General features: G+C 57.4%; 1 protein-coding gene across 1 annotated transcript in view; it reads left to right on the top strand.

Moving 5' to 3' along the window:
* Positions 1 to 12,945, top strand: part of ITGB4 (integrin, beta 4) — a 29,775-nt gene that overhangs the window by 6,511 nt on the left and 10,319 nt on the right. Inside the window, exons 2-27 of the mRNA XM_009698529.1 lie at positions 204 to 295; positions 602 to 684; positions 1,193 to 1,294; positions 1,741 to 1,945; positions 2,467 to 2,563; positions 3,005 to 3,176; positions 3,866 to 4,129; positions 4,535 to 4,624; positions 4,795 to 4,917; positions 5,067 to 5,234; positions 5,517 to 5,593; positions 5,748 to 5,953; positions 6,208 to 6,344; positions 6,504 to 6,602; positions 7,294 to 7,420; positions 7,563 to 7,682; positions 8,210 to 8,316; positions 8,643 to 8,676; positions 9,124 to 9,312; positions 9,822 to 9,925; positions 10,357 to 10,415; positions 11,038 to 11,061; positions 11,225 to 11,373; positions 11,454 to 11,633; positions 12,215 to 12,363; positions 12,715 to 12,919. Coding sequence (XP_009696831.1) covers positions 204 to 295; positions 602 to 684; positions 1,193 to 1,294; positions 1,741 to 1,945; positions 2,467 to 2,563; positions 3,005 to 3,176; positions 3,866 to 4,129; positions 4,535 to 4,624; positions 4,795 to 4,917; positions 5,067 to 5,234; positions 5,517 to 5,593; positions 5,748 to 5,953; positions 6,208 to 6,344; positions 6,504 to 6,602; positions 7,294 to 7,420; positions 7,563 to 7,682; positions 8,210 to 8,316; positions 8,643 to 8,676; positions 9,124 to 9,312; positions 9,822 to 9,925; positions 10,357 to 10,415; positions 11,038 to 11,061; positions 11,225 to 11,373; positions 11,454 to 11,633; positions 12,215 to 12,363; positions 12,715 to 12,919 — 3,362 coding nt within the window. The remainder of the gene's footprint in view (positions 1 to 203; positions 296 to 601; positions 685 to 1,192; positions 1,295 to 1,740; positions 1,946 to 2,466; positions 2,564 to 3,004; positions 3,177 to 3,865; positions 4,130 to 4,534; positions 4,625 to 4,794; positions 4,918 to 5,066; positions 5,235 to 5,516; positions 5,594 to 5,747; positions 5,954 to 6,207; positions 6,345 to 6,503; positions 6,603 to 7,293; positions 7,421 to 7,562; positions 7,683 to 8,209; positions 8,317 to 8,642; positions 8,677 to 9,123; positions 9,313 to 9,821; positions 9,926 to 10,356; positions 10,416 to 11,037; positions 11,062 to 11,224; positions 11,374 to 11,453; positions 11,634 to 12,214; positions 12,364 to 12,714; positions 12,920 to 12,945) is intronic.

Below are 12,945 nucleotides of genomic sequence, written 5' to 3'. Positions count from 1 at the left end.
CCGCACCGCTCTGTGTTTTGGTTTTTGCCCCTGCCCTGCTGAGATCAGAGGTTGCTTCCAGGCACAGCTTCCCCTGGGCGGGCAGGGCTGTCCCACCCCGGCCGGGCTGGGCAGGGCAGGGGCTCTGCGGGAGCTGCCCCCATCGTCTCCGGGACCGTTTGCATCTCTTGGTTCTCTGCAACGTAGTGATCCGTGTGTTTCAGGAGGAAGAGGATGGATGTGTTGCTGCGGGCGTGCACCAAGCTGCTCCTCCTGTCCCTGCTCTGCGCCACCGTCCTCGGCCAAAGGAGCAAACGTGAGTGCAGCCGTGGGTCCGTCTGCGGTCTCCCCTTGGTGCCACCCCACAGGGACTATGCAAACCCTTTCTGTGCTCCAGACATGCCGGTCCTCATGCGGATGAGACCCGTTGTGTGCCTTTCCTCCTGTTTTCTATCTCCCCAGCATTTGGGGCTCTTCTCTTGCTACCCCGCTGCTCTTTTGTAGCCAGCTTCCACCGACCACCCAGGCCAAACCTCCACCAGGAATGGGATCAGCCTTTCTCGTGCCCTCCCAGGGCTCACTTGGTTTTCTCCATTCCTGATGCCCTGATCTTTCCCGGTAGATAACCGCTGTGTGCTTGCCCGGGCGAAGAGCTGCACCGAGTGCATCCGAGTGGATAAGGACTGCTCCTTCTGCACCGACGAGGTGAGACCTTGCAGGGCAGCCCCCACTCTGCGGATGGAGGGATCCCACCATCCCCGGTGACAAACAGGAGAGGGACCTGAGAGCAGGGTCAGCTTCTGGCTCCAGCTTCTCTCCGCAAGGAGCTGGTCCGGATGGGAAGTGCCACAACGTGGGTTTCCTTTGGTGCGGACAAACGGGGAGGAAGAGGAGTCCGGGCAAACTTGCAGGAATACAGGGGTTTATCAGAAAATACCAGCGTCCCAGATCTGAAATAATGTGTGCAAGGGGTGGTGGGACAGTCTTATCCCAGATAACCCAGTAACTCACTGGTGGTCACATTTCTCTGCTGCTGGGGGACGTTGGCTTTTCTGTGTGAGACTCGTCCCCATCTCTCTGCCCCGCTCCTGCTCCCAAAGGCTCGCTAAATGGTCTCAGCGGAGGACCCTGCTCCCTGACCCTTGCCTTCCCCCCTGCACGGAGGATTTGCTGCTTTCTGCAGTCGTAACGTCGTTCTTGCCCCCCTTGACAGAGCTTTGAAGAGCCTCGCTGTGACTTGCGGGAGAATTTGCTGCGGTACGGCTGTGGGGAGGCCAGCATCGTGTACACCAGGGGCGAGATGCGGACCCAGCAGGTGGGTGCTGGGGAGACAGCCCTTGCTCGGCTTCTCTTGAGGGGTCCCACCATTCCCAATGCCCTTCATCTCCTACATCCTCCTCTGGAGTCTTCAGCTGGAAAAATACAAAGTCCAGGCTGCTGTTTATGTAGGGTCTACTCAAAAACAATGCTCTGCCTTTGCTAGCTGATGAATCTGTTGGCAACCAGCCCTGATTGCTTAGGGCTCGGGTAGCTTTCCAGGCAAAACAGAAGTAAGCAAAATGCCAAGGTCTGGAGGAGGTGCCGGGCCGGGCACGTGTGGACACAGGGGAGGTTGCCTTGGTTCCTGGCTGTAGATGAGGGAAGGAGCGTGATCATTCCTGCCTTTCCACTTCCCACGTATCTCCCCGCTCCTTGTCTCCTCCCCATTGCATCTCTGCAGGAGATGGAGCCCATCCCCTTCACGTCGCTCTTTCTTCACAGAATTTCAGTATCAACACATCCCTGCAGAGGACCCAGGTGTCCCCCCAGGGTATGTTCATGCGGCTGCGAGCTGGGGAGGAGATGAGCTTCAACATGGATGTCTTCCAGCCCTTGGAGAGCCCTGTGGATCTCTACATCCTCATGGACTTCTCCTACTCTATGTCTGATGATCTGGACAATCTCAAAAGCATGGGCCAAAACCTAGGTGAGACCAGAGCTGGGAGAAGGGGGGAGCCAGCTCCTGTGCTGATGAAGGCAGGCGGCTCGCTCCTGCCTGCGGCCGTCAGTTCTCTGCCAGCACCAGAGAAAGGGATGCAACCGGCAAAGGGCTGAGGGGTGTCTGGTTTAGGTGGAGTTTCTTATTATCGTTGCTTTGTGGGGGGATGTCTGTCCTGGCCCTGCAGGGTTCATCACGTGTGTGCTCTCCTTTCAGCCCAGCGAGGGGCCTGGTGCCCTGCAGAGTCGATCTGTGCAGTGGCTTTGGCACCTTGAACCTACAGGTGTGGTGTGTGCTCTTGCAGCAGCTCTGGTCTTGGAAAGGGGCTACCAAGGGTAGTATAGGTTTCTACCCCAAAAAAGACAAGCTGCAAGCCCAAAGAGCTTAAAAGCTGACAGTTTGGGAGTCTTATCTAAGACCTGACCAGCAGAGAAGATACCCAGGAAAGGATTTCTTTAAACATCTGTTTATTCACGTGTCTTCTCCTCCCTCCCTTCCTCTCCTGCCAGCGGAGTTCCTGCAAGCCCTGACCTCCAATTACACCATCGGATTTGGCAAGTTTGTGGACAAAGTCTCATCCCCTCAGACAGACATGAGACCTGAGAAGTGAGTGTGGCCAATGGGTCCCCGGGAAGGGAGCCGAGGGGAGGGCAGGTGCCCTCTGTTTCTCCATGGCTTTCCCGATCTTCAGCGTCTGCGGTGTGATAGCCTCCGTCCATCTCTCTCCCTTCATTGCAAATGTCTCCCCTGACCGCCCCACCCTGGGCTCAGGCCTTGCTGTAGCACCGTGCCAATGCCACCAGTGTCCTCCTCCACTTCCAGACCTTCCCTGCTCCGCCACAACACTTTGCATGTCTTGTCTTCTCCTCCGTCTCTGCCCTCATCCCTTCTACCTCTCTGTGCTGATGGCTTGCCAACTCAACTTCACGTCCTCCCTTGAGGGACTCCGCAGCCCCCGGGGGCTCTTCCCATACTTCCTCTCCTTGTACCCAGGCATCCCTTTGCTCCTGCCCTCTACAAAACCCCTGCTCTCCCCTTCTCTCCTAGGCTGCGTGAGCCCTGGAACAACGCCGACTCCCCCTTCTCCTTCAAGAACGTCATCCGCCTCACCAGCAACATCAACTACTTCAGCCAGGAGCTCAGGAAGGAGCGCATCTCCGGCAACCTGGATGCCCCCGAGGGTGGCTTTGATGCCATCCTGCAGACAGCTGTTTGCAAGGTGATGGTCACCAGGGCTGCAGGAGCCATGTGGGCAGGGCTCTGTTTTTTAATGAGTGGATCTTCTTGCTACTGGGTGATGAGCAAAAGAGCAGCATGGTGGGCAGCTGACGAGACAGCAAGGGAGCCCAGGTTATACGTTCAGCTACAGTTGCTTCTTGCCCTCCCAGCCACACGCTCCTGGTGCCGAGTTGTTTTGCATTCCTGATTTTTTTCCTAGGTCTTAGGCCATCGCTGTGTTTCTCTCCGGTGTTTGATCCCCAGCGCAGGAGCTGCTGGCTGGGCACCCTGCGTGTGCTTTTTGCTCTGTCCCCCTTCACGCCTGCAGTGGTGAAACTCTGCTCCCTGGAAAACAGCCTGCTTGGGCTTGGCCATTTGTATGAAGGATGAGCACAGCTCCAAACACGTCCAGAAAAGCGTGGGCTTGCCCTCTGTACATATATGTGCCTGGCACCGAGCTGCTGGGAGACATCCTATGCATTGGGGGTGCAGATGGGGGAAGAGGAGACCTGCTGGCTTGGGTTCCCAGAGCCACGTAGCTGGTTGCATTGGCTGCCAAGGGGAGGTGGTGCCTTGCCCCTTGGGTTTTCCTGCTCCTGGCAGTGCTGGCCTGCCAACGGCTGCAAGTACTGTGCGGCGGTATTGGAGGGGACAGAGATAAAGGTTCCTTCTCCGCCTTCCTGGCTGTAGGATAAGATCGGCTGGAGGAAGGACAGCACTCACCTGCTCGTGTTCTCTACCGAATCTGCCTTTCACTATGAAGCTGATGGTACCAACGTCCTGGCAGGGATCCTGGCGAGAAATGATGAGCAGTGTCACCTAGACACCAGTGGCACCTACGTGTATGACACCAAGCAGGACTATCCTTCGGTGCCAACCCTGGTGCGCCTGTTGGGCCAACACAACATCATCCCCATCTTTGCTGTCACCAACCACTCCTACAGCTACTATGAGGTGAGACCACGGCGGTGGCGCCAGGTGGGCTTCCCTTTCCTCCAGGACCATTGTTCCTGTGCCCTGCAGCTCAGCTGTGAGGAGAAAGTGTTCTTCCATCTCTTGTCCCCAAGGGCTAAACCAACACCTTGATACTTTGGGAGGGTACCAGGGTGTGTTGGTGGGCTGCTCTGGGTTGTGGCAGGTCTAAGGGTATATTATTGAGTGCAGGAATCTGGGCTTCTACAGGTGTCCCCGTGTTGGTGTCTGTTTCTTGTAAAGCAGCAGGCACATGGGGCTGGAGAGTAATTTAGGTTGGAAGGGACCTTTGGTCTCTGGTCCAAGCCCTGCTCAAAGCAGAGCCCACTTTGGTGCCAGAGGAGGTTTTTCAAGGCCTTGGCTCAGGGGACTCCTGTCTCTCTGCAGAAGCTGCACAAGTATTTCCCCATCTCTGAGATCGGGGTGCTCCAGGAGGACTCTTCCAACATCGTGGAGCTGCTCCGCACAGCCTTTGAGGTAACGGTGCTCTCTGGGGCTTCGCTCTCGCTCCCGGGGAGACAGAGGGTGGGCACCTCCTGCCCAGGGGAGCAGGCAGGAGGCAGGATGCGGCCCCTCTGGGGCAGGCCATGGGGTGGTCGCAGGTGTACTGCTGAAAATCAATGTTGTGGTTATCTTCTGACACCCAGCGCATCCGCTCCAAGATGGACATCCGGGCTGACTTTGTCCCTAAAGCCATGAAGACAGAGTTCACTTCCTCGATGTATGAAAAGACAGAGTCTGGCTCCTTCCACATCACCCGTGGGGAAGTGGTAAGTCCTTGGATGGCCCTGGAGGGAAGGCGTGTGTGCGAGGCTGAGCCCTCCGCTGCATCCCTCCTTCCTCCTTCACCCGGGGTCGGTCTGGCCGAGCTGTGGTCCAGCAGAGCTGGATCACCCCTGCGGCGTGTCCCTTCCTTCAGGGCAAGTTCAACGTCCGTGTGAAGGCTCTTGAGTACGTTGGCGGGCAGCACGTCTGCAGCCTCCCTGAGAAAGACCGGCGGGGAGTTATCCACGTGAAACCCACGTCCCTGAGCGACAACCTCAAAGTCACAGCCTCTGTAATCTGTGATGTGTGTCCTTGTGAACAGGTGCGTGGAGGGTCTGTGTTGCAGAGAGATGTCCTCCTCCTTGCCTGGGGTGGGAACGTGTTGGCTGGCACGTCTGGGTCCCACTCGACCCCTCACCGTTGCTCAGCGGAGGCTCAGCCTGGCCAAAGAGATCTTCATCACTGCCCGTACCAAGCTGGGCGTGTTGTCCTACGGCAGAGCTCAGTCTTGTGGGCAAAACTTTGCCTCTAAATCTGCCGTTCTGATTCCTGAAATGGTCTTGAGGGCAGCTGAGCCCCTTTGGCAATGCCTCTTCTCTTACAGCAACAAGAGTTTAACTCGCCCAAGTGCAGCTTCCACGGGAACTTCGTTTGCGGACAGTGCATCTGTCACCCGGGCTGGTAAGGACTTTGTCCAGCTCTGTACCCCTCCCGGGGTTCCTGCTGGGTCAGGGGACCCACAGTGACAGATGCTTCTGCTCTGGGCATCCTGCCCAGCACCCTGCTGTCCTGCACTCTGGTCCTGCCTCTCTCAGCACCATCTCCTCCCCACCAGGCGAGGGGACATGTGCGACTGCTCCCCGGCATCGTCTCCCAACAACGAAGCCTGCATCCGTCCCGGGGATGTGGAGCCGTGCTCGGGCCGGGGCGAGTGCCTGTGTGGGAAGTGCCAGTGCTACTCCGAGGACCTGACGCAGCGCTTTGACGGGGCGTTCTGCCAGTACGATGTCCTGCAATGCCCACGCCCCTCCGGCTTCCTCTTTGAGCAGCCCCATCGCCCCCAGCATCCCCCCAGCTGTGGGGTGGGATGTGCCCTGCTCTGTCCTGGTGGCACAAGCAGGGTGTCCCTGGGCTGGTGGCATTGGCGTGGGGGGCATTAAGTGACCAGCAATGGGCTGTGGGGACTCTGCGCTTGTGAACACGCAGGGAGGATGCTGTGTAGTCTGTTTGCAGCCCCTTTGCACCCTAAAGAGTCACAGACAGGGGCAGGGGAGCAGCACAGCACCGGACCCTGGGTAATTCCTCCTCTCGCATCGCAGATCGCGGTCGCTGCTCCAAGGGCGCGTGTGTGTGCGGTGTGTGCGAGAGTGGCTGGGAGGGTCCGGGCTGCGAATGTCCCACGAGCAACGACACCTGCATCGACAGCCGAGGGGTAGGTCCTGCCCTGCCTGCGCGAGGGACAACCGGAGCAGGCAGGGCTGTAGCAAATTGTCCCGATGCCCAAAGCTCAGGGCTACGGGGAGCTGACTCCCAGTGCCGCTGCGCATCTACAGTTACTCTTGGATACCAACTGCCACCTCTTCCCTCCCAGGGCATTTGCAATAACCATGGGAGGTGCGAATGTGGCAGATGCATCTGTGACAAGGCTTCGCTGTACACCAGCTCCACCTGCGAAATCAGCTACTCCCTGGTGAGGCTTGGCCTGGGGTCCCTCTGGGTTTATCACTTCTCCTTCCCATGCAGAGCCTCCAGGGAAGGAAAGCAAAGCAGGGATGAAGGCACACCTTGGTTAGGAGCAAAATCCTGAGCAGGGGTTACTCTTGCCTGTCCTGCCTTTGGTGGCCGGGAAGGGTCTAGTATGGGAGCTGCTTTGTAGCCATGGGGTTTTTTTGCCCTTCAGTTCACCGGCAGCAACTGTTGGATGTCTGTCTGTGTGTGTCTGCACCCTGGTGAAGGGCAGAGGTTTGAGGCTTGGCTCCTGGCTTGTTCTGATTTGCCTCAAGACTGGGAAAAAAAAAAAAAACACAACATTTCATGGTCTGGTGCCTCAGTTTCCCCATTGACAAACATGGGGTAATCCCACAGTGGAGAAAGCTGGCTTGGTCATATTTTGGAAAGGCCACCTAAAACCCTTGGAGAAGATCTCATTGCTGCCCAAATGCAGGCTGTCGGTATAAGAGATTTTGGAGTTGGCCGTGCTGGGCTCTTGGGCTTATAAATCCTTCGTTAGCTGCTTCTTCTCTGGGATTCTTCTTTCTGACCTTGCCCTGGTGCCGGGGTGAGGATGCAGCGTTGCCTCTCCGGCTCTGCCTTTCGGAGGCAATGTCCTCTCGCTCCCCGTGGGCCATCTCCTGACGGTCCCACCTCGCCTCTCTGCCCAGGGCTTCCAGGCTGTGTGCGAGAGCATCCGGGACTGCGTTCGCTGCCAGGCCTGGGGGACGGGCAACACGAAAGGGAACTGCAGCACCTGCCACCTCCAGATCCAGATGGTGGAAGAGCTGAACAAAGGTACCGGGAGAAGCGGAACGGGGTGCAGACATGTGTGGGCTGTCTCCTGTGGGCCCTGCCCCATGCATGTGTGAGTGTGGGGCTGCTCCCCAGATTTTTCCTGGTCCTGATGACTTTGCAACCGTGTTCCCTTTCTCTGCAGAGGAGGCCAGCGAGTACTGCTCCTTCCAGGACGAGGAGGATGATTGCACGTACCACTACACCCTGGAGGGAGATCCCACCGTCCTCCCCAACACCACTGTCAACGTGCAGAAGAAAAAAGGTGCGCAGGGTCCCGGCAGGAGGGGATGTCGAGCCTGGGGTCTGGATCAGCACTGACCTGCTCCACAGCACCTCTGATCCCCGCTTTGTCCCTTCGCTGTGCCCCCGGGCAGGGTCAGCTGCAGGCAGTACCTCCCTGCCCACCTTCCTGCGTGACAGGGGTGGGTGACTTTGGCTGTCACGTGAAGTGGAGTGTCACGTGAAGGAGGAGTGGAGTTGTAGCATCCTCAGAGACCAGCACCTTTAGGGATCAGTGCCTTTTCACTGCTGGCACAGGCAGGGATTGATGCAAGGTGCTGAATAGCCCCTTGGGATGGCTGGATGTGAGCAGAGAGGTGGGATAGTTCTCCCTGAACAGCACTTTGCGTTGTGAGCGCCAAGAGAGAAGTTCCCAAGCTTAACCGGGCAGCTCCATCCCTCAGAGAGCTGTGGTCCAGCCTTTCCGCTCTGTCCCTGCCTCCCCACTCTCTCCCCGCACACCCCACGCAGGGGGCTGATGCCCCGGGGTGATGTTGTTGTTCCTCATAGACTGCCCGCCGGGGAGCTTCCTCTGGCTCATCCCGCTGCTCATCTTCCTCATCCTGCTCCTGGGGCTGCTGCTGCTGCTCTGCTGGAAGTTCTGCGCCTGCTGCAAGGTGAGTGCTCCGGCCGGCTGTCCCAGCCTGGGGAGAGGACCAGATAAAGACCAAAACGATGACAAATTTTCAGAATCCACTCAGTCTCCAGCATGGCCAGATCGGCAGGGGCTGGGTCCCAGTGGTACCCAGTACCTGTGCTGTTGGTGACACGAGTTGCTGTGGGATTTCCCCCACTGAAGGGTTGTCTGGCTAAAATCAGCTTCCAGAGCCCCATCCATCCACTGCCCATCCATCCCTGCTGATGTGAACCCTCCCAACTGGAGATGTGGGGGGTTTTGCCCTCGGCCGCAAAGTGATGCTGTCTTTACCCATCTGTTTTCTAGGCTTGCCTGGCCCTGCTTCCCTGCTGCGCACGAGGTACCAGCCCTTTGAACTGGAGGGGGAGAGGGATCGGTGGGGTTCACTGCCTTCCCAGGTTGGGGGAGCATGCTGCGATAAATGTCCCTCCTCCTCCTCTCTAAGCTGGCGAGGTGGATCAGGGGAAAATCTTCTGGCAGAGAGCCTGAGCCAAGGATCCTTTGAGCTGCTGCTCCCTGTCCCACACCCTGGTGTGCCCTGCCGGGAATCCCGCTGCTGGCTCTGCCCTGACCAGTGTCCCTTGTAGTGCCTAGCTGGTGTGATGTGCTCTCCCCACTCATGGACACCCCTTGCCCTCTCCAGCCCACTCCACTCCTGACATCCCAACAACCCTTAGCATGGTAGAAGCCCTAAAGATTCCCCAGAACAAAGTCTCCAGTGTTGGGAAGTTGATGGCTGGCGTTATCCCAGTCTTCCCAGACTCTGACCCTATCCCTGGCTCCGCAGGTCGCACTGTTGGCTTCAAGGAGGACCACTACATGCTTCGGCACAGCCTCATGTCCTCCGACCACCTGGACACCCCCATGGTCCGCAGCGGGTCCCTCAAGGGTCGGGACACAGTTCGCTGGAAGATCAACAACAACGTTCACAAGCAGGGCTTCACCTCCCTCGCTGCCACCAACCCCAAAGATCTCAGTGAGTGCCACGTCTGAGGAGCAGGGCGTAGAGGAGATGCTGTGGGTGCCATAAAGGACACGAACCCTCGGTGGTGGCCCCCAGCTCCAGCAGCACATGGTGTTACCTCCAAACCCAATTCCAAGGGGGGTTTGTTCCTTGGTCTACTCCCATCCTGGGGGAAGCAGAGCAGCACCTTCCTGTGTCCAGCCCACAGCCTTGGAGACCCCCTGACAGCCTGGCTGTGTGGTGGATGTACCCTGCACGTGTTTCATTAGCTCAGGGACACAGCCTTCATCAGTCCAGAGCCACCACTGGACACTGTTTCCTTTGCTGGATCTAGCAGAGTGTTTCCCAGTTAGCCCTCCAGTTCTCGGAGGGTTTTCTCTGCTGGTGCTGTGGGGTTTGGGTGCTAGCGATACAACATCTGGACACCGAGCATCACGCGTGTCCCCATGCTTGCAGCTTTTGGCTGGGTTATTTCTCTGACCCAGAAGGCAGGAGTTTGATTTGGGAATTTCTCTTCCCAGTTCCCTACGGGCTATCTCTGAGGCTGACTCGGCTTTTCACGCAGAACCTGGTGAAGCCGGACAGCCGGGAGTGCGAGCAGCTGCGCAAGGAAGTGGAGGAAAATGTATGTGTTGGGTGGTGCGGGGTGCCAGCCACGCTGAGGGGGGTGTTGCGATGCGGGGTAAGGGTGGAGTGCCCCTTCCCTAAGAACCCAGACAGCTCTTGAAAGGAAGAAGCAATTTTTCATCTTTCTGAAAGAAAGGGCAAATTTTAAGATCACAATTGTGAGAATTATCAAAGCATCATGTTGATGAGATCTGAGGTTTGCTTTGGGGCACATGCTCTGAAGCTCCTGTTTGGCTTCAGTTTGCAGCCTCTTGCCATGTCCTGGGGAAAAACCACGCGGTGGTCTCTGCCTGGTGTGGCACGGCGAGGAGGGGGGGAACCCAGGGGTGGCCAGAAGGCTCTTGTGTTTGCTGGCAGCAGCATCTGCTCGCTGAACACATCCCTGTTCAGCAAGGGATACGTTGTGAAAGTCCCTTTTGCTCCTTGCAGCTGAATGACGTTTTCAAACACATCCCTGGTTGCCACAAGCTCCAGCAGACCAAGTTCAGGTGAGTGATGAGGGGAGAAACCTCCCGTGGGGCAGGGTTCCCCCAGGCCCTGCTGATGAGGGAGCGGACCAGAGGGCTGGGGTGTGAAATCTGGGATGCCAGGAGGGAGCATGGTCTGAAAGACATCCCCGGCACAAACGCAAGCCCAGTGCGGTGCTTCACCCACCCAGGGCTGTGCAGGTGACCTCAGCTGCAGCTGGCTTTGGACCTGAGAGTCCTACAGACAGGGACAAATCCTGGTCGTGTGGTGCTCAACAGGAAAATTCCCATTGACTTCCAAAGTTTCAGCCCTGTGCAAAGTTACGAGGGCCTGGTGCAGGATGGAGGAGCCTGGGGACACCGGCGCTGAGCAGGGACTGTTCTCCCCTCCCCACGGCTCTCACCAGATGTGATCTCCCCTGCGGGCACGTTCCTCACTGCGTTGGGAAACCCAGGGCTGGAGGGAGCAGCCAGGCAGGAGGGAACATGCGATGGGCCGTGGGTTCTGCAGGATGGGTTGGCACCCGCAGGGCAGCTGCTGCAGCTCAGACCTGCACAGGGCTGTGATTCACACAAAACTTTGTCTCTCCAAATGTGTTAGTCACTCTGATTTGGTTTGTTTCGTTTTTTTTCCCCCCTCCAGGTTACAGCCCAATTCTGGGAAAAGGTGAGAAGAACTTGCAGCCCTCTCTTGTGCTGCTTCTCCCTCTGAACGCTCAGGTGTGGGGTGACTGAATGCCCCACGTACTCACTAGCCCCTCCAGCTGCTATGTGAGATGGGCAACCCTGGCCTCAGCTCTTACCCGGTTTTCTCTTCCCATCGGTCACAGGCAGGACCACACCATTGTGGACACAGTGCTCACTGCCCCTCGCTCAGCCAAGCCAGAGATCATCAAAGTGATGGAAAAGCACGTTTCCCATGAGGCTTTCAACGACCTCAAGGTTTCACCGGGTTATTACACTGTGACCTCAGATCAAGGTAGGGAGCAGACCCCAGTGCTGCATCCTGGCTGGGCAGGGGGGACATTTCCCACCTCTCACCATTGCCCCTTCCCCCAGATGCTCATGGGATGGTGGAGTTCCAAGAGGCTGTGGAGCTCGTGGATGTCCGTGTCCCACTCTTCATCAGGGACGACGATGATGATGAGAAGCAGCTGCAGGTGGAGGCCATTGATGTCCCCACCGGCATCGCAGAGATTGGACGCAGGCTTGTCAACATCACCATCATCAAAGAACAAGGTGAAGGGCTGCGACCGTGGCATGAGATGAAGGGTGTTTGTGTTTGAGTGTCCCGTGTCCAGGTGGACTCGTGGTTTCTAAGGAAGGCACAGTCCATGTATCTGAGCTCCCCCAGATCACAGACCAGAGACTTGTTTGGTGACTCCTATCTTAGGTAACCTGGGTCTAAACTAGAGCATCTTTTAAAGCATCCAAAGGATCATTATCCCTGGTGACAGAGACCCAAGCATTTGACCATCACAAGTTTAGATGCTACCAATTCCATGGCAGATCCAGGGTTGACCATACGCCTCTGCTGCACCAGCTCATAGGTTGCTGGAGTGAAGTAAAAACTCTTTGCTGTTGTGTTGTGCTTGAGGCAAGTGAATGTCCTCAGCAGTTTGCCTCTGCTTTCTCTCTGGTTGTCTTAAGCGGGGAGCGTGAGTCAGGAGTGGTAAAGTCTCCAGCCCATGCAGTAATATTTCATACCCAGTTCACACCCATGGGTGATACAAACTCTGTTCAGGGAGGACACCTGTGTGTCTGTAATGTGATTCTTCACGTGTTTGCTCTACACATTCCTTCTCTCCGGCCTCTTCTAGCCAGCAGCCTCATCACCTTCTTGCAGCCAGCCTATTCCCACAGCCGCTTCGATAAGCTGGCCAAGATCCCTGTCCTCCGGGAGATCATAGACAACGGGAAATCCCAAGTCACCTACAGGACCCGGGATCTGACCGCCAAGAACGGCAGGGTAAGGGGGATGCTCCTGGCCTTGGCAGGCAGGAACAGCGGGCACAGAGCGGGGGGAAGGAGCCCACCCAGGGGCTGCAGAAGAGCAGTTGATCAGGCACAAAGGGGATGTGGCTGGGAGAGAGGAGACCCAAGGCTTGAGGTTAGCACAGGAGCAGAGATTCCCCTCCGTCCTTTGCTTCAGGGACCTGAGGGGCTGTGCCTGTACTTGAGGCAGAGGGTACTGGCTGCCCCCTGAGCCGTCGGCACTGGGAGGCAAGTGGGGATTCACTGGGAGACAAAGGGAAGCTCTCTGGGAGCCTTCTCATGGATGCTGAGGGCTGTTATCACCCACCTCTTCCTTCTCCTCCAGGACTACATCTTCACAGAGGGTGACCTGGTCTTCCAGCCCGGGGAGACCCGAAAGGAGGTGCAGGTGCCCTTGCTGGAGCTGACCGAAATAGATACCCTCCTACACAACTGCCAGCTCAAGCAGTTCGCCATTGACCTCCTCCATCCCAAGTACGGTGCCAAGATCGGCCGATACCCCCAGACCACGGTGACCATCGCCGACCCAGGTAGGGGCTGGCAGGCAGGCGGTAGG

The sequence above is a fragment of the Cariama cristata genome, unplaced genomic scaffold, assembly GCF_000690535.1.
Source record: "Cariama cristata isolate BGI_N322 unplaced genomic scaffold, ASM69053v1 scaffold5444, whole genome shotgun sequence".
NCBI lineage: Eukaryota > Metazoa > Chordata > Aves > Cariamiformes > Cariamidae > Cariama > Cariama cristata.
The sequence above is the reverse complement of the archived record's forward strand: the minus strand, read 5'-3'. Positions and strand labels throughout refer to the sequence as shown.